Below are 26,925 nucleotides of genomic sequence, written 5' to 3'. Positions count from 1 at the left end.
AAAGTGGATCTCCTAGTTCCCCCTGAAGTCTCACTACCTACTCTCCTGTAATGATAACTGTACTTGAAATTCTGGGCCACTTATGCCTTTGATTTGGTAGGATCTTCCTGGAAAATCCTGATTTTTATTTACCAGGCCAAGCTTGAGAAAAGTCACTTCAGTTCCTATGTCTCTCCAGCCATTTACGTTTCACCTTTGACAGTTTCAGAATGTAAATATTCTTTACTTAGATCTCCCTGCACTTTCCAGACTCGCAGGAACCATGCTGCTTTGTCTGTCTTTCTGTCCATGCCCCAAAATACAAACAGCTGCTGGGAAGGGCTGGCCAAAGCCCATAACCCAGGCGGGACCCACCCGCATCACTCCGCCTGCAAACCTCTACCATTGTCTCTACTCTCGCTGCTCATCTCCAGATGATAATGATCAGCTCGGCAGGCAAAAATGGCTACTTGGGAGGGTGGATTCTGAGGCATCGTACCATTTTAAGGCCCTCCTCCAAACCTCTAGGAATATTTCCAATCCAGGGGTAGCTAACCTCCAGGTGAGGCCTAGAGAGCTCCTGGAATTGCTGCTCATCTCCAGATGATAAAGATCAGATTCCCAGATATAAATGGCTGCTTGGGTGGGCGGACAGGGTTGTTGTGCAGAAGAAACATCTAAGGACTCCCACACAGGTTGTTGTGGAGATGAAACCCTTGAGGCCTACTGCACAGGGTTGTTGTGCAGATGAAACAGGAGGGGAAAGAACATCTGCAACAGCATCCCGTTTCATCTGCACAACAATCTTGCACAGAGAGTTGTGGAGAAGAGACATGCACGGCTTGGCTGCATCTGCCCTTGCGCGTCGAGGGTGGCCACAGCAGTATTTTAAGTGAGAAGGAGCTTTTCTGTGGCCTCCCTGTCAGCCATCGGTTAGGCAGGAGGGGAAAGCTTTTGCCCCTCAAAGCCAGTTCTCTAGAGGCTGCCGCTGTTACCCACGACACCATGCTGGCTGTGCAGGACCCCAGCTGACAGAGTGGGAAATGCCAGCCTTAAATCCCCTGTGTAGCTTATGAGTTTCGAAAAAGCAGGATGGGAAGAGATGAGGTTTTTGGGGAAACCAACAGTATCTCCCTGCTTCTTCTTCAACCTTGCACTTGAGAGCCAGCTTGGTGTCGTGGTTAGGAGTGCGGACTTCTAGTCTGGCAAGCCGGCTTTGATTCCCTGCTCCCTCCCAAGCGACCAGCTGGGTGACCTTGGGATTGCCACAGCACTGATAAGGCTTTTCTGACCAAGCAGGAATATCCGGGCTCTCTCAGCCTCACCCTCCTCACAGGGTGTCTGTTGTGGAGAGAGGAAAGGGAAGGCGACTGGAAGCCGCTGTGAGACTCCTTTGGGTAGAGAAAAGCGGCATCTAAGAATCAAGTCTTCTTCTTCTTCAGTAATCTCAGGGCTCTCTCATCCTCACCAGGCACGAACTGGGGTGATAAGACCAGGCTGCTCCTCCCCCTCAAATGGCTGCTCCCCCTCTGTTCTTGACAATCTTTTGACATTCCTCTGTCATTTATGAGGTCTATGTCAGCAGCGCTTTTATGCAGTGTTCTTATGAGATCAAGGCTCAGTGGATGTCATCAGATAGTATTTGCACCGCCATTGGATTCAAATCTTTATTATTAGAATGTTTTTCTTGAATTTATATGTATGGTTTTTAAATCTTTGGCCTTAAAGTAGCCCACCTAGCCTCAACCAGGGCCAGAGCCTTCTTGGTCGTGGCTCCCACCTGGTGGAATGAGCTCCCGGAGGAGTTCAGGGCCCTGACAGAGCTAAAACAGTTCCGCAGGGCCTGCAAAAGGGTGCTGTTCCTCCAGGCATTTTGTTGAGACCAGGCGTAACCAACAACATCTGCAGGGGCCCTGCTCCCTCCCTCCCTCCTAAATAGTCCACCCACGCGTTCTGCTCTGGACCTGTCCACATTGTTATAGTTTGCACCTGTGTTACAGTTTAATGTTCGTATTATTACTGTTGTACATAAGTTGTTATGAAAACTATGGTCTCTGTACCGTTTCTATGTTTTATGTAAACCGCCCTGAGCCTCAGGGGAGGGCGGTATATAAATATAAATAAATAGAATTAAATAAACCACCACAACCCAGTATTTCTGGGAGTAACGGTATATGTGATTATAAATAAATACTAATAATACTACTACTAATAAACACAGGCAGGGAGACGCCGGCGAAATGGGGAACAAGTTAGTCCTTTGTTGCTGCAGCCTAGTTCTTGCCTAGCAAAGAGGTAGAGACCTTTCTGGTGAGTCGAGGCGTTCCAAGAACCTCGGACCCTCTCCATTGGAGCATGATAAGCACCTGATCCCCATGGCTTGCACACTTCACCAGAGCATTGAACGTCCTCAAGGCAGACCTGCGCCAAAAGCCAAACCTTCTGTTCACGAGACCCTTGGGTGTGTTGCAGGGAGCTGCAGGGGCTTCACCAGTGTGCTGCAGGGAGATACAGGGGCCAAGCATTCTGCCAGGGGATGAAGGCCTGAAAGTTCTGCTCTATTGCACACATCAGCATAGGATGCTGAGTCTGGTGAGGGATAATTGGGGAAACGCCCCATGAGAGATGCTAGAAACCTTAGAAACTGGAGGGGAAGAGACACTGAAGAGAAGACGGCATTTGGGAACCTTTATACAGAATCAGTTCAACTCCTGGAAGGGGCAGAGAAGGCAGGGCAAATAAAGGAAGAGGCAGGGAGGGCAGGGCAAGTAATGGAAGAGGCAGAGGAGGCAGTGAGGGGTGGGTTGCCTGGAAGGGAAGAGCTCGAGGCCCGCTCTGAGCACTTGAATGGGACCAAAATCGCCCAAAATCCAAACGGAAATCGCATTCTGTGTAGAGGGCAGGGAGTGAATCGATCTGGGGTTGGAATAAAAGCTCCGTGCAGTTTACACCTAGGTGGTCCACAGCACCAGCCCCTTGGTTATATGGAAAACTCAAGTTTCTTGAGCTATTTACAACCAGACAGATCAATGCACACTCCCTCCAGCCCACCCCGTGGACTCCAGCCACAGCAGGAACTTAAAGGGACGAGTCAACTCTCTCCCTCCACTGCCTGCTGAAGAGGGCAGAGGCTCCTGGGGACCCCTGCCTGCCTGCCTGCCTGCCTGCCAGGCTCCCTGCCCACCGGCTTGGTGGCTGCTTCTCCTGGGGTCAGGCCAGGCCTTGTCCCTCTGCCCTCTCTGCAGAGCAGATCTGCCCCCTTCTCCCTTGGGGACCCTGTAGAGACTGCCCCCCCCCTCCCAGGAGGTCTGGAGCCTAAATACCCGCAGGCTCCTCCCCCTGGTGGAGCCTGACTCCTCCCTTCCCATTGGGGCATGTGACCCTCTCCCTTCCCTGAGGCTCCTGGGAAGTGTAGGCAATCACAGCCTATCTCTCCCCCCCCCCCCCCGCCCAGCACCCTTTTGAACCAGCAGGCCCAGGGCAGCCATTTCAGAGCACCCATCCCCCTCCAGGCCTCCTTTGGCCCAATGGTGCTTCCTTTAGGAAGAGCGCCTGCACTGCAAAGCCCACCCCTGCAAGGAAGCCTTGCTGGTCTTCCAGGGGCCTGATGGGACTCCATTGTGCCCAGCATGGTGGCTGTTATGCAGCAGACCCACGTTGGGGCCTTCTGTGTGAGACGGAAGGAAAGGCGTTTCTTATTAATGCTTCTCGGGAGCCAGACTGCCCACTTCTCTCCCGGGAGTCTCCTGCCTTGTCCCGTCTCAGCCTCTCTGCCCTATGGCTGGCCATGCAGAGGAACTGGCTGGCCCCTGTAGAAGGGGAAACTGGACTGGAGGAACCCTCCCTGGCCTACCCAGCAGGGCTCTTCTGATACTCTTATGAAGGCCTTGGCCTCTCTGCCCTGTGGCTGGCCATGCAGAGGAACTGGCTGGCCCCTGTAGAAGGGGAAACTGGACTGGAGGAACCCTCCCTGGCCTACCCAGCAGGGCTCTTCTGATACTCTTATGAAGGCCTTGGCCTCTCTACCCTGTGGCTGGCCCTGCAGAGGAACTGGCTGGCCCCTGGGTGACACGGGAGGCTGGACTGGATGGACCCTCCCTGGCCTACCCAGCAGGGCTCTTCTGATACTCTTATGAAGGCCTCGGCCTCTCTGCCCTGTGGCTGGCCCAGCAGAGGAACTGGCTGGCCCCTGTAGAAGGGGAAACTGGACTGGAGGAACCCTCCCTGGCCTACCCAGCAGGGCTCTTCTGATACTCTTATGAAGGCCTCGGCCTCTCTGCCCTGTGGCTGGCCCTGCAGAGGAACTGGCTGGCCCCTGTAGAATGGGAAACTGGACTGGAGGAACCCTCCCTGGCCTACCCAGCAGGGCTCTTCTGATATGAAGGCCTTAGCCTCTCTGCCCTGTGGCTGGCCCAGCAGAGGAACTGGCTGTCCCCTGGGTGAGACGGGAGGCTGGACTGGAGGGACCCTCCCTGGTCTGACCCAGCAGGGCTCTTCTGAGGGTCTTCTCAGGGGAAGGCCTCGGCCTCTCTGCCCTGTGGCTGGCCCCTGTAGAAGGGTAGGCTGGACTGGAGGAACCCTCCCTGGCCTACCCAGCAGGGCTGATACTCTTATGAAGGCCTTGGCCTCACAGCCCTGTGGCTGGCCCTGCAGAGGAACTGTCTGGCCCTGTAGAAGGGGAAACTGGACTGGAGGGACCCTCCCTGGTCTACCCAGCAGGGCTCTTCTGAGGGTCTTCTCAGGGGAAGGCCTCAGCCTCTCTGCCCTGTGGCTGGCCCTGCAGAGGATCTGGCTGGCCCCTGGGTGGAGGGACCCTCCCTGGTCTGGAGGGACCCTCCCTGGACTGGAGGCTGGACTGGAGGGACCCTCCCTGGTCTGACCCAGCAGGGCTCTTCTGAGGGTCTTCTCAGGGGAAGGCCTCGGCCTCTCTGCCCTGTGGCTGGCCCCTGTAGAAGGGTAGGCTGGACTGGAGGGACCCTCCCTGGCCTACCCAGCAGGGCTGATACTCTTATGAAGGCCTTAGCCTCACAGCCCTGTGGCTGGCCCTGCAGAGGAACTGGCTGGCCCCAGTAGAAGGGGAAACTGGACTGGAGGGACCCTCCCTGGCCTACCCAGCAGGGCTCTTCTGATACTCTTATGAAGGCCTTGGAACCTCCCTGGTCTGACCCAGCAGGGCTCTTCTGAGGGTCTTTTCAGGGGAAGGCCTCAGCCTCTCTGCCCCATGGCTGGCCCTGAAGAGGAACTGGCTGGCCCCTGGGTGAGACGAGAGGCTGGACTGGAGGGACCCAGTCAGGGGAAGATGCAGAGAAAGCAGAAAGGCTTAGTGCCTCTTTTTCATCTGGTTTTTTCCCACAGGTCAAAGGGTTTAGGCACATCTAGAGATGGCAGTAGCCAACGGATAGTATCTGGGTGGCAGGTTAACATGGATAGAGAGGTTGTCGAGAGGCATTTAGCTGCACTGGATGAGTTCAAATCCCCTGGGCCGGATGAAATGCACGCGAGAGTGCTCAAAAAACTTTCCAGAGAACTTACAGACCCCTTGTATATCATCTTCGGGACCTCTTTAAGGACTGGAGATGTCCCGGAGGACTGGAAGAGAGCAAACGTTATTCCGATCTCCAAAAAAGGGAGGAAGGATGACCCGGGAAACTACAGACCAGTGAGTCTGACCTCTGTTGTGGGGAAGATAATGGAGCAGATATTAAAGATAGCGATCTGCAAACATCTGGAGGACAATTTGGTGATCCAAGGAAGTCAGCATGGATTTGTCTCCAAAGGGTCCTGCCAGACCAACCTGGTTTCCTTTTTTGAACAAGTAACAGGTTTGCTGGATCATGGAAATTCGGTTGATGTAATTGACTTGGATTTTAGTAAAGCTTTTGACAAGGTTCCCCATGATGTTCTGATGGATAAGTTGAAGGACTGTAATCTGGATTTTCAGATAGTTAGGTGGATATGGAATTGGTTAGAGAACCGCACTCAAAGAGTTGTTGTCAATGGTGTTTCATCAGACTGGAGAGAGGTGAGTAGCGGGGTACCTCAAGGCTCGGTGCTCGGCCCAGTACTTTTTAACATATTTATTAATGATCTAGATGAGGGGGTAGAGGGACTACTCATCATGTTTGCAGATGACACCAAATTGGGAAGACTGGCAAATACTCCGGAAGATAGAGACAGAGTTCAACGAGATCTGAACATAATGGAAAAATGGGCAAATGAGAACAAGATGCAATTTAATAAAGGTAAGTGTAAAGTTCTGCATCTGGGTCAGAAAAATGAAAAGTATGCCTACTGGATGGGGGATACGCTTCTAGGTAACACTGTGTGTGAACGAGACCTTAGGGTACTTGTGGATTGTATACTAAACATGAGCAGGCAGTGTGATGCAGCGGTAAAAAAGGCAAATGCCATTTTGGGCTGTATCAACAGGGGTATCACATCAAAATCACAAGATGTCATAGTCCCATTGTATACGGCACTGGTCAGACCACACCTGGAGTACTGTGTGCAGTTCTGGAGGCCTCACTTCAAGAAGGACGTAGATAAAATTGAAAGGGTACAAAGGAGAGCGACGAAGATGATCTGGGGCCAAGGGACTAAGCCCTATGAAGATAGGTTGAGGGACTTGGGAATGTTCAGCCTGGAGAAAAGGAGGCTGAGAGGGGACATGATAGCCCTCTTTAAGTATTTGAAAGGTTGTCACTTGGTGGAGGGCAGGATGCTGTTTCTGTTGGCTGCAGAGGAGAGGACACGCAGTAATGGGTTTAAACTTCAAGTAGAACGATATAGGCTAGATATCAGGAAAAAAATGTCACAGTCAGAGTAGTTCAGCAGTGGAATAGGCTGCGTAAGGAGGTAGTGAGCTCCCCCTCACTGGAAGTCTTCAAGCAAAGGTTGGATACACACTTTTCTTGGATGCTTTAGGATGCTTAGGGCTGATCCTACGTTGAGCAGGGGGTTGGACTAGATGGCCTGTGTGGCCCCTTCCAACTCTATGATTCTATGATTCTACGACCCTCCCTGGCCTGACCCAGCAGTGCTCTTCTAGGATCCTTATCAGGGGAAGGCCTCAGCCTCTCTGCCCTGTGGCTGGCCCTGAGGAGGAACTGGTTGTCCCCTGTGTGAGACGAGAGGCTGGACTGGAGGGACCCTCCCTGGCCTGACCCAGCAGGGCTGTCCTTATGAAGGCCTCAGCCTCTCTGCCCTGTGGCTGGCCCTGCAGAGGAACTGGCTGACCCCTGTGGGAGGGGAGGCTGGAGTGGATGGACCCTCCCTGGTCTGACCCAGCAGGGCTCTCCTGAGGTCCTTAAAAAGTCCTCGGCCTCTCTGCCCTGTGGCTGGCCCTGAGGAGGAACTGGCTGGCCCCTGTGGGAGGGGAGGCTGGACTGGAGGGACTCTTTTCTTGCCTGACCCAGCAGGGCTCTCCTGAGGTCCTTCTCAGGGGAAGTCCTCTATCCCTTTGTAACAAAATCACGTCCTCCTTTCCTGCTTTCCAGGAGTGCCAGGATCTAAGCATCCTTTTCCACCTGTTCACTGGGGCCGCCAAAAATGTCTTGCCCCCCTTTGTGGCCAGGCATGGAATTGGCCAGGTAGTGACCGATTTTGCCCCTCTCCGTGTTCCCAGGCAGTGGCCGCACGATGTCCGCGAGAGGCTCCCGACAGATGTGCCGTTGGTTCGGGTAGGAGAAGGAGGACAAGAAAACCTGTGTTTTCATACCGTGGCTTTCTCTACCCGAAGGAGTCTCAGAGCGGCTTGCAAGCCCCTTCCCCTGCCTCTCCCTGCAATAGACACCTTGTGAGGGAGGTGGGGCTGAGAACAGTGCCTAGCCCAGCTCGCTGCAGAACAGAACTGGTGCAGTGGGATTGCCACTGTATGAACATTTTGTCAAATTGTTTGTCTTGCCACCCGTTGTTCACTGCTGTGCATATATCACCTGACGTGTCCACTCTGTGCTTCATGCATCTCAAGATTCCCGTAAGACTCGCTACCACATTAAATATTCTAGCGTGGGATGTGTTTGGTAGCACCACGGACACAGCGGCATTAAAGAGGAAGCTGTGTGCACAAAAAGCCAAGCTCTAGAGCCGTAAAACATCAAAGCTTGGGAATGATTGCAGGAGGCGATGAAAACGGCTTCCCTTGGTGCCTAAAACGCCAAGGAACAGCTGCCAAGTGAGCCTGCAGCTGATGAGCCCCCCCCCCCCCCCGAAGGAGGTCCTGGCTGTTTCAGCCGCCCTTCTTGCCTTTGAAGAGGAGGCACACCAAGGGAAGGATCGGATGTCGGTTTGCACACTTGGAATGGGCCATGTAGGCAAAGCTGATTTTGGGGGTCTTGAGGAGTCACGTTTAGCCATTCGGAATCGCAGGTGTCTGAGGAAGTGAGCCGTGACTCACAGAAGGTCTTCCCTGCCACAGTTCTGGTTAGCCTGCAAGGGGGTTGCTGGAGTCGTGTTTTCTGCTGACTCATACTTAACGCAGTGACATATTTTTTTTTTAAAAAAAGCTTGATATGGGGAAGGTGGGGGGCAGTTCAGCAGCCTTCCTTCCTTCCTTCCTTCCTTCCTTCCTTCCTTCCTTCCTTCCTTCCTTCCTTCCTTCCTTCCTTCCTTCCTTCCTTCCTCCCTCCCTCCCTCCCTCCCTCCCTCCCTCCCTCCCTCCCTCCTTCCTTCCTTCCTTCCTTCCTTCCTTCCTTCCTTCCTTCCTTCCTTCCTTCCTTCCTTCCACTCCCGAAAAGGCTCGTGGCGGATTACAATATACATAAAATCCCCAATAAAATTAACGCCTAAAACTATAAAATGCACCGCAATCCAACACAAATCCCCCCAAAAAAGGCGGTGAAAAAATCGACTGAAAGCCCCCCCGCTATCCCCTCCGGGGGTGGACAAAGGGGGTTATTGATCTTGCTCCGCCAACAGAGTGACTGAGGAGCTGACTCAGAGCTGTGCCCTTGAAACCTTCCAGAGAAGGTCACGGGATCTGTCTCCCATTCCCCTTCCCAGGTTGACGCGCACAACATTGTCCCTTGCTGGGTGGCGTCTGACAAGCAGGAGCATGGCGCCCGGCGTGTTTGGCGGAAGATTCATGACCAGCTGGCGGAGTTTCTGACCGAATTCCCACCAGTCGTGAAGCACCCTTACCCCGGCCCCGTCCAGGGAGAGGTAACCGTCCCCTCTGGGTCTGGGAAACGGGTGGGTTGTGTGCGATTGCTGCTGTCATGGCCAACTCATGCCGACCCTGCAGGGTTTGCATGGCACGAAATGAACCGAGGGGGCTGGCCCTTGTCTGCCACTGGACTTCCTTGGTAGTCTCCCTCCCAAGTGGTGCTGATCCTGTGGACTCAGGCAGATGGTGAGTGGGTGGGCAGAAGGGATTGTGTCTGAGCTTGGCTCTCGTGGCCCTTTCTTGCATCCCCAGGGAAATGCTGATCGCCACTTTGGGGTCGAGAGGTGGATTTCCTCTGGGCCAGACTGGCCAAGGAATTCTGTTTTTTGGCTGGGGAGTGGGGGGCCTATCATGTAATTGGGGTCATTGAGGGTGGGCAGGTGGTTGTGAGTTCCCTGCAATCTGCAGGGGGTTGTACTAGATGACCCAGGAGGTACCTTCCAGCTCCATACTGCTACTAACCAGGGGCAATCCTAGTATGCAGAGGGGCGTTTGGCCTAATAGTAGCGTGCTGCCAAGTCAGAGCAGGCTGACGGCACAGTCCTGTTCGTTTCAGAGGCCAGTGATTTTCAGAGGTGGCTTGCCATCGCTGGCCTCTGCTGAGCAGCTCCCATGGTGGTCTCCCTCCCAAAAACTTTCCCTCTCTTTCCTATTTTTCTCTTTTTCCCCTCCCTCTTCTCCCTCTCCCTCCCTCCTCTTTTCCAAAGTTTTGTGCCTTTGGATTTCTGTGTGTGTGTGTGTGGGGGGGGGGGGTTGGGGAATTGTGTTTGCTGTTGTTATTGTGTTTAAAGTGTTGTTTGGTTTTCTTTAAAAGTATTTTTGGGTGGGGGTTGGGTCTTGTATTTTGAAGTTGTACTGTTTCTGGTTGTTTTTTTGGGGGTTGTTTGATTGTTTTTGTTTTTTATACCCAGGTTTTCTCAGTTGCCACCTTTGGGCTTGGTGCCCTGGGTGGCTGCTGGTTGTTTGGTGGGGGGCAAGTTTCAGTTTGGGGGGGGGGCTGTGTTTGTTCTTAGGTTGGTTTAGCTGTTAGGGCCTTGCAGGACCAGTTTTTCTGGATTGCCAGGCACCTTTGGGGGAGTGCCCTGGGTGGCAGCTGGTAAGGTTGTTTGTTTGTTGAAGCTGTTTCTTTGGTTAGCCTAGGTAGAGTTAGCTTGTTTGGTTAGCTGTTAGGGCCTTGCTGGGCAGGTTTTTCTTGGTAGCCACCTTTGGGGGAGTGCCCTGGGTGGCTGCTGGTTGTTTGTTTGTTTAAGCTGTTTCTTTGGTTGGCCTAGGTAGAGTTAGCTTGTTTGGTTTGGCAGTTTGGGCCTTGCAGGGCCAGTTTTTCTCAGTTGCCACCTTTGGGGGAGTGCCCTGGGTGGCTGGCAGCTGGTTGGTGTTTTATAGATTGTTTCCTGGGGGGGAATTGCTGCGTTCTTCTTGGGGTGCCCAATTAGTGACCCTTTAAATAGGAAGTAAAATCCATAGTTTCAGGAAAAATTTTAAAGTGCTACTAATTTTTTAGAATAGATAGTTTCTTTCCTAAGTAGCTAGATAGGACTGCATTATAATAAGATAAAAGTGATTTGGGATCTAGGCTAAAAAGAACTTTCTTAGTAGTTTAAAAAAATTTAAACCAGCAGGGGCTATGCCTTATTGAAGGCCGGCTTTCTTGGTAGAGACAGGAATTGATTTAGAGGCCAACAGATTTAGGGGTTCTTCTTAGCATATCAGGTGGGGGCTTGGTGCACAAATCTGCTCCAGCCTTCCTTCTAGCTAGTTACACTCAGGTAGCTTAAAACACTTTAAAAGTGTAAAAAGGTTTTTATCTAATTTTTCCCTGCTGTAGGTTAGGTAGGGCCAGTTAAACTTAGCTAGGACCAGACAGGTTCCTTAAGTTTAAAGAGAGAGAGAGAGAGAGAGAGAGAGAGAGAGAGAGAGAGAGAACAGGGAAAACTCCATAGAAGTCAGGTCAGCTTTTTTGTTGTTGTTAGGTGCGAAGTCGTGTCCGACCCATCGCGACCCCATGGACAATGATCCTCCAGGCCTTCCTGTCCTCTACCATTCCCTGGAGTCCATTCAAGTTAGCACCTACTGCTTCAGGGACTCCATCCAGCCACCTCATTCTCTGTTGTCCCCTTCTTCTTTTGCCCTCAATCGCTCCTAGCATTAGGCTCTTCTCCAGGGAGTCCTTCCTTCTCATGAGGTAGCCAAAGTATTTGAGTTTCATCTTCAGGATCTGGCCTTCTAAGGAGCAGTCCGGGCTCATCTCCTCTAGGAATGACCAGTTTGTTCGCCTTGCAGTCCAAGGGACTCGCAAGAGTCTTCTCCAGCACCAGAGTTCAAAAGCCTCAATTCTTTGACGCTCGGCCTTCCTTATGGTCCAACTTTCGCAGCCATATATTGCAACTGGGAATACCATAGCCTTGACTCAACACACTTTTGTTGGCAGGGTGATTTTTAGGATGCTGTCTAGATTTGCCATAGCTTTCCTCCCCAGGAGCAAGCGTCTTTTAATTTCTATGCTGCAGTCCCCATCTGCAGTGATCTTGGAGCCCAGGAAAATAAAGTCTGTCACTATCAACATTTCTTCCCCATCGATTTGCCAGGAGTTGAGAGGGCCTGATGCCATGATCTTTGTTTTCTTGATGTTGAGTTTCAAGCCAACTTTTGCACTCTCCTCCTTTACCCGCATCAACAGACTCTTTAGTTCCTCTTCACTTTCTGCCATTAGAGTGGTATCATCTGCATATCTGAGGCTGTTGATATTTCTCCCTGCAATCTTGATCCCAATCTGTGACTCCTCTAATCCCGCCTTTCTCATGATGTGCTCCGCATACAAGTTAAATAGGCAAGGCAACAGTATACAGCCTTGCCGAACTCCTTTCGCAATTTTGAACCGATCAGTGATTCCATGTTCAGTTCTCACTGTTGCTTCTTAACTTGCATATAAGTTTCTCAAGAGACAAATAAGATGCTCTGGTATTCCCATCTCTTTAAGAACTGGCCACAATTTGTTGTGCTCCACACAATCAAAGGCTTTAGCATAGTCAATGAAGCAGAAGTAGATGTTCTTCTGGAACTCCCAAGCTTTCTCCATGATCCAGCTTATGTTGGCAATTTGATCTCTAGTTCCTCTGCCTCTTCGAAATCCTGCCTGCACTTCTGGAAGTTCTCGGTCCACATATTGCTGGAGCCTAGCTTGTAGGATTTTGATCATAACTTTGCTACCATGAGAAATGAGTGCAATGGTGCGGTAGTTTGAACATTCTTTGGCATTGCCCTTCTTTTGGATTGGAATGTAAATGGACTTTTTCCAATCCTGTGGCCATTGTTGAGTTTTCCAAATGTGCTGGCATATTGAGTGTAGCACTTTTACTGCATCGTCTTTTAAGATTTTGAATAGTTCAACTGGAATGCTGTCACCACCACTAGCTTTATTGTTGCTCAGACTTCCTAAGGGCCATTTGAATTCACATTGCAGGATGTCTGGCTCCAGGTCAGTAACTACCCCATTGTGGTTATCATGGATTTTAAGCTTGTTCTTGTATAGTTCTTCTGTATAATTTTGCCACCTTTTTAAAATCTCTTCTGCTTCTGTGAGGTCCCTACAATTTTGGTCCGTTATCATACCCATCTTTGCATGAAACGTTCTCTTCATATCTCCAATTTTCTTGAAAAGATCTCTGGTCCTCCCCATTCCATTGTTTTCTATTTGTTTGCACTGTTCATTTAAGAAGGCATTCTTATCTCTTCTAGCTATTCTCTGGAATTCTGCATTCAATTGGGTATATCTTTCTCTTTCTCCCTTGCCTTTCACTTCCCTTCTCTCCTTAGCTATTTGTAAAGCTTCCTCAGACAGCCATTTTGATATCTTGCATTTCTTTTTCTTTGGGTTGGTTTTAGTTGCTACCTCTTGTACAATGTTGCGAACCTCTGTCCATAGTTCTTCCGGCACTCTGTCTATCGGATCTAATTCCTTAAATCTGTTTGTCACCTCTACTGTATATTCGTTGGGGATATGATTTAGTTCATACCTGAGTGGCCTAGTGCTTTTCCCTACTTTCTTCAATTTAAGCCTAAATTTTGCAACAAGAAGCTGATGATCTGAACCACAATCAGCTCCTGGTCTTGTTTTTACTGACTGTATAGAACTTCTCCATCTTTGGCTGCAGAGCACATAGTCAATCTGATTTCTGTGTTGACTGTCTGGTGATGTCCATGTGTAGAGTCATCTCTTGGGTTGTTGGAAAAGAGTGTTTGCTATGACCATTGTATTCTCTTGACAAAATTCTACCAAACTGTGCCCTGCTTCATTTTGTACTCCAAGGCCAAACTTGCCTGTTATCCCAGTTAGAATCGTAGAGTTAGAAGGGGCCATACAGGCCATCTAGTCCAACCCCCTGCTCAACGCAGGATCAGCCCTAAGCATCCTAAAGTCCCTCAACCTCTCTTCATAGGGCTTGGTCCCTTGGCCCCAGATCATCTTTGTCGCTCTCCTCTGTACCCTTTCGATTTTATCTACGTCCTTCTTGAAATGTGGCTTCCAGAACTGCACACAGTACTCCAGGTGTGGTCTGACCAGTGCTGTATACAATGGGACTATGACATTATCTTTTGGCTTCCTACTTTAGCCTTCCAATCCCCTTGATAAGCACATCATTTTTTGGCGTTGCTTCTAGAAGGTGTTGTAGGGCTTCATAGAACTGGTCAACTTCATCCTCTTCAGCAGCAGTGGTTGGGGCATAGACCTGGATTACTGTGATGTTGAATGTTTTGCCTTGGATTCGAACTGAGATCATTCTGTCATTTTGGGGTTTGTATCCCAAGACTGCTTTTCCTACTCTCTTATTGATTATGAAGGCTACTCCATTTCTTCTGCGAGATTCTTGTCCACAGTAGTATACCTGATGGTCATCTGAATTAAATTCACCCATTCCTGTCCATTTTAGTTCACTGATTCCTAAAATGTCGATGTTCAGTCTTGTCATCTCTTGTTTAACCACGTCCAGCTTGCCTTGATTCATGGATCTGATGTTCCAGGTTCCTATGGAATAAAAATTTTTACAGCATCGGACTGTCTTTTCGCCACCAGTTACTTCCATAACTGAGCGTCCTTTCGGCTTTGGCCCAGTCGCTTCATTCATTCTGGCGCTACTCGTACTAGCCCTCTGCTCATCCCCAGTAGCATAGTGGACACCTTCCGACCTGAGGGGCTCCTCTTCCGGCGTCATATCCTTTTGCCTTTTGGAACTGTCCTTTGGGTTTTCATGGCAAGGATACTGGAGTGGTTTGCCATTTCCTTCTCCAGTGGATCACCTTTTGTCAGAGCTCTCCACTATGATCTGTCCGTTTTGGGTGGCCCTGCACGGCATAGCTCATAGCTTCACTGAGCTACGCAAGCCCCCTTGCCATGACAAGGCAGCGATCCTTGAAGGGGGCAGGTCAGCTTAGGGTCAGGTCAGCTTAGGGTTTATCTAAAAAAAAAAACAGGTTGCTGGTGGGGGGTTTTATAAGTTGCAATGTTTCCTTAGAAACAGGTGTTAGGGCAGTTAGTGGTAGGGCCTCAAATGTCCTTGTCTCTTAGATTAGAAGAAACAGTTTGTCCAAGGGAACATGAGTGGCAAGAGGGAAGGTCAAGCTAGGGGCCCTGGGGGAAAGGCCCAACGGAAAACTAGAGGGGTGGAGGGGACTGAGAGCGTCCTTCCCCCCGCCTGAGAAGAGGCCTGTCTTGGGTCGAGCTTCCACCATTCCGACCTCTGGCTGACCCAAGACCTCTGGCCGGAGTGGTGCAATAAAGAGTGTCCACAAGGGTCTCTTTATTGAGGCGGCTGCCGGGGCACCCCCTTCTAAGGTGCATCAGACAGGGGTCTTTGCTGGCACTTCTGCAGGGCCTGCTGATCAGGCAGCCCCTCATGTCGCTCCTTATGCTAGTGAGGCATTGGGGCATCAGGAGGAGTTACCTGATCTCTCCCTTGGGGTGAGCCTTGGGGACATGAGTGGCTTGTCCTTCATGTTCCCAAGCATCACCTCAGGGGTGCAGAGAGCCAGTCTACTCCCCTTTCTCCTCCAGGATCCAGCAGGCTTCAATTGGGGGGGGGGGAACAGGAGCAGGTGGTAGAGGTGGTGCAAGAGGGAGAGATGGAGGTGGCACCCCCTGCCCCGCTATCTTGACCCCTTTCCCCTCTCTCACCTCCTTCTGTCCCCACCTCAGGACACGGTGTGTCCGGCCCAAGCTCCTCACAGGAGGCAGCTCAGAGGACTTCGCAGGCTGCGAGCCAGCCTGCATCATCCAAAGGCTCCAAAGTCTGGAATTACTTCCAGACAGTGGAGGGAACCCACCTAGCAGAGTGCCAGCTCTGCAGGCAGAGGGTTAGTTGTGGAAGGCTGGAGCGCCACTACACGACTAGCGGCCTCATGAACCACCTGAAGAGGCACCACCAGGCTGTCCTGCTTCAGGGGGAGAGACAGGCTGGCAGTGGGTTGCCTACGCAGGCACAACCTACCAGCACGGGGCTGGAGAGTCTCCCTGGGACCTCCACCTCGAGAGCTCTCCCTAAGAGTTCTGCTCAGGGGGCGGGTGGAGTTAGAGGGAGGCAAGTGACCATGGTGGTGCTGTGCTCATGCCTAGCTGTGCTCATGGCCGTGGCTGGGTACCCCTTTCGTCTGGCTGACGATGTGTACCTCCGCCGACTATGCTGTCGTATATCCACCTGGTACACGCCTCCTAGTCGTACCACGATTAGCAGGACAGTGTTGCCCTCTCTTTATAGGGCAGCCAGGTACCACGTGGAGGTAGAGATGTCCCGAGCTTCAGGGACTGTACACTTCACGTCGGACATATGGACGTCATGTCATGCGCAGGATGCGTACATCTCGCTGACTGCGCACTGGTGGGATATACGGGAGGTGCTGGGTGGGGTTGAGCCTGTTGGGCAGGGTGAGGTCTGCCGGGCAGGCTATCGCCATGCCTTGCTGCACGTCGAGCCCTTCGATGTGCGGCACACGGCAGACAACATCGAGGGCACCATCCTTAGAATGGTAGATGGCTGGGTAGGCAGTGGGACGGGGGTCACCAAGGGCTTCTTGGTGACAGATGGTGCCCTCAACATGACCAAGACGGTCAAGGACATGGGCTTGAAGCACATCTCCCGTGTTTCCCACCTTCTCCACCTCGTGGTTAAGGATGCCCTTGGGATCGGCTCCAAGGGAACCAGTTCATCCGCCAAAGCCATTGACTTCCGGCATCTCATCGAGAAGTGCCGGAAGATCGTGGCGCATTTCTCTCACAGCTCATACGACGTCTCGAGGCTGGAGAGAAAGCAGGTCCTGATGGGCATGCCGCAGCACTGCCTTATCAGAGACGTCAGCACGCGCTGGAACTCCACCCGCGCCATGCTTGAGCGCTTGGTGGAGCAGAGGAGAGCCTTAGACGCCCTTGTCCAGGAGACGAGGATGTTTATGCCTGGGGAGTGGCTCACCCACCGAGAGTGGGAGATCATTTCTCAGAACGTGGAAGTGCTTGGGCCCTTCAAGACTTTCACGGAGATGCTCTCGTCTGACACAGCAAGTTTGGGTCTGGTCGTGCCCATGGTCCACAAGGCCCGTGTGGTGCTGGCCCCCTTCCTGGACCCGGCTCTAGGAAGTGCAGACGCTGTTCCAGCCGTGCGCGCGCTTGCGAGGAGGCTTCTGAGAGGGCTTGACAGCCACTTTGAGCCCCTCTGCAAGTCTGTGACATACAGGCTCGCCACCATGTGTGATCCACGCATCAAGGGCAGCATAGCAGAGAGGGAGCGGAGCCTTCCTGAATGGCGCGAGCTGCTCATTCAAAGGCTTGCCTGCTGGACGTCCAAGGAGGCTGAGGTGTCAGGCCAGGCAGGGGAGGAAGGAGCCAGCACGTCCGCTGCTCCTCCCCCTCCCAGCCTCTGCTGGCACATCAGCCACTGCGGGCCACCCCAGCGAGAAGACTGAGCAGGGCAACTTCTTGCTGGGGTTCCTCCAGCCCACTCCTACTCTTGAGGGCAGCGGGCGCCCGAGGGAGGACAGTGCATCTGGGATGATGAGGGCTTACCTCGGTGAGCCCCAGGAGTCCGAGAACGCCTGTCCCTTGAGATACTGGGCCAGGATGGAGGCGGTCTGGCCGGCCCTCTCCCGTCTGGCCCGTGTCTACCTTTCATGCCCGCCAACGAGCGTCCAGAGCGAGCGGGCATTTTCTCATGTGAGCAGCACCGTCTGCGAGTATCGCTCCTGCCTGGCGCCCGAAAGAGTCCAGCAATTGGTCTTCCTCAAGGTCAACTTGCCGGCTCTTGGCCATCCAGAACTATTCTTGGAGGAGGTGAGCATAGAATTGCTGTGACTGCATGCCCTCTGAGTCTGTTCTGGGTGGCGGGGATGAAAAACGCTCGCCCAAGGTAAAAATTCAGACAGGACCAGTGCCCTGGCCAATCTAAATTGCCCCCCACCCCCCACACAGAAATTCTGCAAACACCAGAGGGCCAGAGATCAAATCTGGGTCCCTCAGTCATGCCACCCATTTGGAAAACTTTTCCCAGTCCCAAAGTGAGCCTTAGAGCTCATCTTAAACCCAAGAAGTAACTGAGCATTTCTCAGAGGGTGCCCAGGAGGAGTTTGTTGTTGTGCGTGCACTGATTTGTCTTTTTGCTGCTGCCAGGGCTGTGGTGGTTTGAGGCGGTGGCCTGTTGATGTTAAGTTGTAGGATTCCCCACCAGTGTTCACTGGGCCGTGTGTGGTCATCTGGGGGGGGGGTGTATGTGTCTTTTTGGATTAGAGGTGGTTTAAGGCGGTGGCCTGTTGCTGTTAGGGGTCCAATCCTAGGGGCTCCCACAGAGGGTGCCCCTATCCACTCATTTGGATACAATAGAGTGTCAGGTTCTTTAGTTTGAATATGTTTCCCCATAGAATTCTATGGGGAATGTTCCTTGGGAGCCCCTAGGATGGGACCCATCCTAAGGGCTCCCAAAAGCGTGAGGAAAAAATTATTTCAGCAGGTAAATTGGCAATTTCCTTGTTCTGAAATCATTTTTCCCCCACGCATTTGGGAACCCCTAGGATGGGACCCCTTGGTCCAATCCTGTTGAAACTTGCAGGGGAGCTCAGGGAGGGTCTTCCCTGAGTCCCATGCAAGTTTCAGGGAGATTGCATCCGGGGGTCCCATCCTGAGGGCTCCCAAGGAACATTCCCCATAGAAGTCTATGGGGAAACATGTTCTAACTAAAGAACCTGACACTCCATTCTATCCAATGGAACGGATAGGGGCACCCTCTTTGCGAGCCCCTTGGTCCAATCTTCTTGTAACTTTCAGGGGACTCAGGGAAGACCCTCCCTGAGCTCCCCAAGATGTTTCGGGGGTGCAACTTACACCCCCCCAGCCCCCGTGGAAGGTGGGGGAAGGATTTCCAATGCAAGTCAATGGCCTCCATTGGCCCCGAATCGACTCGGACCGCTCTGAATCTATTTGGGAGGCTTTCCAATGCAAGTCAATGGCCTCCATTGGCCCCGAATCGACTCGGACAGCTCTGAATCTATTTGGGAGGCTTTCCAATGCAAGTCAATGGCCTGCATTGGCCCCGAATCGACTCGGACTGCTCTGAATCTACTTGGGAGGCTTTCCAATGCAAGTCAATGGCCTCCATTGGCCCCGAATCGACTCGGACCGCTCTGAATCTATTTGGGAGGCTTTCCAATGCAAGTCAATGGCCTCCATTGGCCCCGAATTGACTCGGACCGCTCTGAATCTATGTGGGAGGCTTTCCAATGCAAGCCAATGGCCTCCATTGGCCCCGAATCGACTCGGACCGCTCTGAATCTATTTGGGAGGCTTTCCAATGCAAGTCAATGGCCTCCATTGGCCCCGAGTCGAATCGGGCCGCTCTGAATCTATTTGGGTGGCTTTCCAATGCAAGTCAATGGCCTCCATTGGCCCCGAATCGACTCGGACCGCTCTGAATCTATTTGGGAGGCTTTCCGATGCAATTCAATGGCTTCCGTTGACTTACATTTGCCCGGAATTGATTCGGACAGCTCCGGATCGGTCGATTCGGATCCGAATCGGCCCGAATCATTTGGGGCCTCCGTGCACAACCCTAATAATGGCTGGATTAAATTAACAAAATGAATTAATTTTGGATCTTTGAGGCTGAAAGCCAGCCCTGCAGAGTGGGCTGTTGTACAGTTTTACACATAGGGAGTGCTCTGGGACTCCAAAGGGGTTCCCTGTGTGGCTGGAAGAAGTTTCAGAGAGTGTGGCAGGGGATGGTCGGGTTTCCTGGGGGGGGAGGGCTCGGGGGAGTGCATGAAAAAAAGGACCTCTGCATTTCTTCCCTCTACACTCAGTGTCCAACCATGGCTTGATTAAAATAACAAAATGAATTACTTTTGGATATTTGATGGTAAAAGCCAATCCTGCAGAGCGGGCTGTTGTACCCCTGGGGTAGGAGTGGAGGCGAGAAAATCTGATGGAATCATTCTGCTAATGAATTTCCTTCACCTTGGGAGGCATGAAAGGGAAAAACTGGGGCAACAGGGCTTTTTATAAAACCAGACATACAGCAAACAAAAAACAAACTGAGCCATGAGGAGAGCTAAATCCATGCAGAAACAAAATGAAAGCCCAATCTACCTGCCAAATAAGTCGTCATGCAAAAGAGAAAAATACAACTAGGGGAATGCAAAGTAAGACTCAAGGGAAACACCACTGCATAGAAGCCTAGCATCTGAGGAAAGCTCTTTAATTTTTACTTTTGTATAAAGGTAAATTCACTTATATGTGACCCCATATACTGTCTGAAAATGACAATCAAGAAACAAGTTTATTCTTTCAATATTTATTTAGAATTTTTATTTATTATTTATTTATTTCAGACTTTTAGCCTGGGATCTCAGAGTGGGTGACAAAAAGTGGAAATACAGGCAAATATTTAAAAACTCAACATTAAATTACTTATAAAACAATATTGCAATCTTTAAATAGGACAGGGTCCTATTAAATAAAAGAGTACGGCCACCTGGGGAGGAGTTAGGGCGGGCCCTGTCCGGGATAAAAACTCAGAGGGCCCAATCAGGAGCCGCGAAGCAGCTCCTGATTGGGCCCTCCGAGTGTCCATCCAGGGCCAAGCAGCCAATGGGGAGGCACGCAAAGTGCCTTCCTATTGGCCCCTCACCAGGACAGACCAAAATTCCATTCACCCAGCCCAGTCTGGCTGCCAGTCTGCTCCTGACCACCGCAGGGAGAGGAGGACAGTAGGGCTGCCAAGGGGGGTGAGAACAGAGGCTGCACCAGCCCTTTCCGCCCCAAGGCTGTCCTGTCATGTCCAACTGCAAATTACCTCAGAGCCCTGACAGAGCTGGCAGGAGGCTGCAGAGTGCGCTCCCTCCCCTCCCTCCCTCCCTTCAGGCCTGCTGCGAAGGAGCCTCTGACAGGCCCTGACTGAGGGGAGGAGGCCTTTCCAAGAGCAACGAAGGGGAGCCTTAGGGGCCTTCCTTTTGAGGGGGGGGGACTTTCCCCTTCTGCCAAACAGTTGGCTGACAGGGAGGCCACAGAGAAGCCCCTTCTCACATAAAATAATGCTCTGGCCGGGGGTTAGACACAGCCAAGCCATGTGTCATCCTTCTTTGCAACTCTCTGCAGATTTGAGGCCACTGCACAGCGTTATTCTGCAGAGGAAGCTGGCTCTTTTGTCTCCTGTTTCATCTGCACAACAACCCTGTGCAGTAGGCCTCAAGTCTTTCAATTCAACAACAACCTGTGTGGGAAGCCTTAAATGTTTCTTCTCTACCACAACCCTGTCCAAAGTAGCCCTTTCTACCTGGGGAACTGATCTTTATACTCTGCAGGTGAGCTGTAATTCCAGGAGCTCTCCCAGCCCCACCTGGAGTTTGGCTACCCCTGGGTTGGAAATATTCCTGGAGGTTTGGAGGTGGGACTTCAAAATCGTACAATGCCACAGAGTCCACCCTTCAAATGAGCCATTTTTGCCTGCAGTTGGTAGGGAGTGGTGCAGGAGTGTCCCTCCTGGCCTATGGGTTATGGCCAGCCCTTACCAGCAATTGTTTGTATTCTGGGGCGCAGACAGGCAGACCAGCATCAGTCCTGTGAGTCTGGAAAGTGCAGGAAGATCTAAATATTTTCAGCCTGAAACTAAATAGAGAACAAGTAAATGTCTGGAGACACATCGTAACTAAAATAGTAACTGGCAAATAACCTTGGCCTGGCGAATTAAAAAACAGTATTAAAAACCTTACTAAGGTCAAGACTGCTGTGCACAGACAGTCTTCCTCTTAGGGTTGCCAGCTTCCCTGTGAGGCTCGCTACCCCAACTCCCTCATGGGGAGTCTGCTATGGGGAGAGAAGGGGAAGACAATTGGAAAATGCTTTGAGACACCTGAGGCCTGCTGGGTCACTGCGGCCCATTCCCAGTTCTCTCAGATCTCTCACAACCCTACATACCTCACAGGTTGAGTATTGTGGAGAGACAAATGGAAAAGGTGTGAGACTCCTTTGGGTTGTAAGCAATAGGGTACAAAAATCCGTTCTTCTAAGGAGCAACCATGAAAGAAGCATGTGGGCACATAACATTTTACCAACAGTGAAAATATGGGAGAGAAGGAACTGGGTGGACACCTGTGTACTGTGACTACCCCATGTGTATTAGGGCAGACGGGCATTTTGGTGAATGTGGCCTAATTCACACAAGAAGGGAAATGACGCAGAACTGGGGGGAATTGGTTGCCATGTAATCTTCCCCTAAGAAGAGTCTCCAGTCTGATTTTCCCTTCACATATCTGAGGACATGGCTCTGGAAAGCTCATCTGTAACCACTATGCCACAATTCCCAAAGGTCAGTCCTCTCCCACAATCAACGAACATTCCACACCACAGGTTCTTGACACCCATATCTCCACACCCATACCCTCATTTGCCACCATGCCACCACAACCTCCCACACAACACACATGACAACCCCATGCCCTTACAGACTGGACAGCTCCTCCCCTTCCTCTTCCCACTGCCAAGCTCTAGCACCCGTTGTTTTCTTGGAGACAACGGGCTTTGCCCCTAGTATATATATATTGCCTTTGTATCTTCCAAGACCTTTGTTCAATGGGTCTTGGCGCCCATTCGTATTTTGTACGGTCTGTTTAATAAAGCTACTCTTTGGATTTTCAGCTGCCTTGGAATCCTGGAGGTCTCTTTATCACGGACTCTACTAACTAGCGGGGCTTGGCTGATCCCTGACAAGCACAACCTGTGGCTGAACTGGCTGGTATCAACATCCCACGGGCGGGGTCTCGGCCTCCAGTCCCCACAGGTTCCCACCCGCCTCTCCCCTTCCTTAGGCAGAGCCAGTCGCATTGGGGCTGGAGGAGACCCAGCGTGTCAGAGCACTGGTGAGCCTGGGCCATGGCTAACCCTCACAGGGCGCCAGTCTTCTTCTTGGCATCTTCTGCCTGGCTGGGGTACGAGGGGTGCCAATGAGTTTCGGGCTCAGCCTGGAGTGTGGCTACTCACCGACGGGTGGTGGGAATTGATGCTGGGCTGGTCCCGCAGCAGGATTAGGGAAGGGCCAGGGCCCTGCGAGCCGCCAAGGGACAGCGTATCCATTCATGGCCAGGCCTGTGCGGTCCCATTCTGGCCCAGGGGAGGCTGGAGCACAGGGCGCAGGTTCCCGCCATGGCAGCTGACACGTCTGTGGGCACAAGGATGGGCTGAGGACACAGTGGCCTTCAACATGACAGTTTTGGGGGTTTGTTGTTGTGTTTTAGAGGTAGCATGATCTCCCCCTCCCCCCCCCACAGCTGTCCAGCTGACAGGAAGGGTTCACTGTGCTTGGCTGGCATGGGCATATTATGGGATTCTAACACTGATCAAATGGGGCAAAGTTTGATTCCTCTGCCTTGGTCCACACGTGATATCCAGGGGAACCTTGTGAGTCCTCTACTTCCTTCCCGCTTTGCAGCTGCCTCCTGAAGGTAGTGAGGGTGCTTCCGTCAGCAGACCAGAGGTTCTGGGGCTGAGGTTTTATGGCCTACAGAAAGGAAAGGGAGTCCAATTTCTGTGTCTGCATTCTGAATTATTCCAAGGGCTGCCAGTGCTAGTTGTGGGGATTGTGCATGAGAAAAGCTGGGTATGCTGCAAGCTAAGGCTGTGATGTCCATCGGGATCTCAGGAACCACAATTGAATCATCTGGCTGGACGTCACGGCAAGGCATGGCTTGCATTCCAAGGTACCACAATGGTGCGTGATCAGACACTCTGGGATTTGGGTCGTCCATAGGAGATGGCATGTAAAAGAACATGGGGTACCTGATGGGTGTCAGAACCCCCCCCCCCCAGTTTTCTGCCTTGATTGCTGGATCCTTGATGCTTGAGATCTGAGGCTTCCCAGATGGCCGCATCTGTTGTATGGTTTATGACTCCTAGCTTTGTCACAGCTTTTACCTACTCCCTCTTTGTCCCATCCCCACACCCCCACACCCCCCCGTGTACTCCCAGCTTCGCCTTTTGTAGGGTAGGTTTTCTGGAATGTTGTGACTGTCTTTGAAATGCACTTGGCCCCATTCCTAGGGGTGGGAGGGGGAAGGGGCTTCAGTGTGTTATATACGCTGTCCATGGGCAAAGAACCTCAGTTCTGTCTTTGCCAGTGTCCTGGATGTCTTCTTTCCTTAATAAAGAGACTTCCTTAAACAGAAGTGTTGCTTATTGGGAAATGGAGCCCTCTGACAGCAGGGAGGCCAGAGGTTTGTTTGCCAGGTGGCCTGGGTCAGCCCGTGGAGGTTTGCACCCCTTTGGCTCCCCCACATAGGTCTCTTCCCTTAGCGGTGGATTTCAGCAGGCAGGGAAATGGTGTGGATCCCCAGGGCACGCCTAGCCTCGACCAGGGCCAGGGCCTTTTCGGTCCTGGCCCCCACCTGGAGGAATGAGCTCCCAGGAGAGCTGCGCGCCCTGTGGGACCTTTCAACGTTCCGCAGGGCCTGCAAGACGGAGCTCTTCCGCCAGGTCTATGGTTGAGGCTGGGGCTGCTGGGGTACATCGACTGCTCTCCCCCAGGCTTCTTCTTGAATATCGTTGACCTCCTTCTCCTCCACCCCCCCTTTTTTTTAGGTAGGGGGGGTAAGTGAGGGGCTTTTATTATTGTACCGCTATGCTGTGATATTTTAAAGTCTTTTAATGGGAGCTCCGCGCGACTGCCGGGGGCTGCCTGCCCTAGTGCCCGCTGCATTAGTCGCAGCGGGCTTGATTACTAGTTTGGAATAATATGTACAGTTCTGGACACGGCACCTCAAAAAGTCCATACTCTCTGTTCAGGCAGACAGTGGTTCTGCAGGGCTTTCACATCACCTGCTGCCTGGTCCTGTTAAACGGAGATGCTGCAGACCCAGTTGGCCTTTAAGGAACTGTTCAGAAAGTATCAAAGCAGGCAGAGCCAGCTTGGTGGAGTGGTTAGGAGGGCGGACGTCTTATCTGGTGAGCTGGTTTGATTCTCCACTCCTCCTCCAAATGCAGCCAGCTGGGAGACCTTGGGCTCGCCACAAAGCTGTTCTGACCAAGCAGGAATATCAGGGATCTTTCAGCCTCACCCACCTCACAGGATGTCTGTGGTGCAGAGAGGAAAGGGAAGGCAAATGTAAACCTCTTTGAGACACTTTGGGTAGATAAAAGCGGCATCTAAGAACCAACTCTTCTTCTTCTTCTTCTTCTTCTTCTTCTGTAATCTCAGGGCTCTTTCAGCCTCACCCACCTCACAGGGGGTCTATTGTGGGGAGAGGAAAGGGCAGGGTAGAGAAAAGTGGCATATAAGAACCAACCTGCGTAGAGAAAAGTGGCACATAAGAACCAACTCTTGTTCTTCTTCAGTAATCTCAGGGCTCTCTCAGCCTCCCCTCCCTCACAGGGTGTCTGTTGTGGGGAGAGGAAAGGGAAGGCGAATGTAAGCCGCTTTGAGTTTCCTTCGGGTAGAGAAAAGTGGCATCTAAGAACCAACTCTTTCTTCTTCTACTGCCCTTCAGTGGAGGAGCTCAGGGTGGTCCTAGTGCTCTCTCCATGCTCCCTTTATCCTAGAACTGTACGCTAAATACAGCGGGCCCTAGGAGCCTCTCCCCCCATCCCCCTCACAGTCGTGTGCCTGGGCTCACCTGTTGGGCTGCTGCCGATAGAGCAGGAAGCATGCACAGAGGAGGAGGAGGAGGAGGAGTCGCGGCAGGGACTGCTGCGGGAAACCCTCAGCAGGCGGCTTCGCGAAAGCTGGATAAGGTCGATGGGGCGTGCAGGCAACCTAGGGCCGGGCTCCTGGGCTGCAGACAACATGGCTGGGTGCTTCCTCCGCCCTGCTCATCCCCCCCACCTCTCCCTGTTCCCGGCATGCATTGCACGGGGACGCAATGCATGCTGGGGCTGGTAGTCCAGCCAGCGCCGGAGCGCAGCAGGCGCTTGTGGAAAGCTGTGGCGAGCACTCGCAGTCCCGATGGAGGAGCTTGAGTTGGCGTTCCTCCAGGTTCCTATTGCGGCGGCTGCTTGCTGGTTGGGGGGTGGTGGAGTGTTGGCGGCAGCGGGGCGTGCAGGCAACCTAGGGCCGGGCTCCCGGTCTGCAGACAACATGGCTGGGTCCTTCCTCCCCCCTGCTCGTCCCCCCCCACACCTCCCTGTTTCCGGCATGCACTGTTTCCGGGGACGCAATGCATGCTGGGAACTTCGGGCAGCCTGGAAGCTATCCCAGCCGCACCAGCCTTGCGGCCGACTCACTGGCTTCAGGCTGGGTGCAGGAGCTGGGCCACTGTGTATGTGACGCAGCAGCAAGGCTCTTCTGGCGACCCTGAAGCATCTCGCAGTCCCGATGGAGGAGCTTGAGGCCAGGTTCCTATTGCGGCGGCTGCATGCTGGTTGGGGGGCGGAGCGGAGTGTTGGCAGTAGCGGTAGGTGGCGGCCAGACGTGCCGGGAGGCTCTTCGCGCCTCCCGGCGCGCCAGGCCTCCGTGGAGGGAGGACCCGCCAGCCACGCTAGGCGCGGCTGGCGGATGCTCCTTTGGTGGCAGCCTGATGCGCCCCAGAACGCCTTACTGATTTATTTAGTCCATGGCGCCCGCGGCGCCACAGGCAGTGTACAGATGCTAGAATGCTAGAATGCTAGAATCAGAGTTGGAAGGGGCCATACAGGCCATCTAGTCCAACCCCCTGCTCAATGCAGCCCAAAAGCTTGAAGACTGCCAGTGAGGGGAAGTTCACCACTTCCTTAGGCAGCCTATTCCACTGCTGAATTACTCTCACTGTGAAATTTCCCCCCCTGATATCTAGCCTATATCGTTGTACTTGAAGTTTAAACCCATTACTGCGTGTCCTCTCCTCTGCAGCCAACAGGAACAGCATCCTGCCCTCCTCCAAGTGACAACCTTTCAAATACTTAAAGAGGGCTATCATGTCCCCTCTCCACCTCCTTTTCTCCAGGCTGGATATTCCCAAGTCCCTCAACCTATCTTCATTGGCTCTCCCATCCAGCCTCCGCCCCCCCCCCCCAAGAAATGCAGAAAAGTCAAGAGGAGGACTAGCTGCTCGTTTTTGAACCCTGCTTTTCCCTACTGAAAGGAGACTCAAAGCAGTTTACAATCACCTTTCCTTTCCTCTCCTTGTGGCAGACACCATGAGAGAACTCTGACAGAACTGCTCTGTGACAGAACTGCTCAGGCAGGAGTTACAAAAAGCCTCCCAGATTGAACGTTGGGGCGGGGAAATCCAACCTGGCCCTACAGGCCACAGGGCGCTGCCTTTCCCCACTTCAGCAAGCGCTCATCAGTCCA

General features: G+C 52.4%; 1 protein-coding gene across 2 annotated transcripts in view; it reads left to right on the top strand.

Moving 5' to 3' along the window:
• The first annotated feature begins 6,155 nt into the window (after positions 1-6,155).
• The window catches only part of LOC143821303 (bridge-like lipid transfer protein family member 1), a 51,707-nt gene continuing 30,937 nt past the window's right edge, over positions 6,156-26,925 (top strand). For both annotated transcript variants that reach the window (XM_077305096.1, XM_077305095.1), the window contains exons 1-2: positions 6,156-6,221; positions 8,980-9,138. In XM_077305096.1, the coding sequence (XP_077161211.1) occupies positions 6,195-6,221; positions 8,980-9,138 (186 nt within the window). In that variant the 5' untranslated portion in view covers positions 6,156-6,194. The remainder of the gene's footprint in view (positions 6,222-8,979; positions 9,139-26,925) is intronic.

This window comes from Paroedura picta, chromosome 12, assembly GCF_049243985.1.
Source record: "Paroedura picta isolate Pp20150507F chromosome 12, Ppicta_v3.0, whole genome shotgun sequence".
NCBI lineage: Eukaryota > Metazoa > Chordata > Lepidosauria > Squamata > Gekkonidae > Paroedura > Paroedura picta.
Note: the sequence above shows the minus strand (reverse complement) of the source record. Positions and strands in the feature narration are given on the sequence as shown.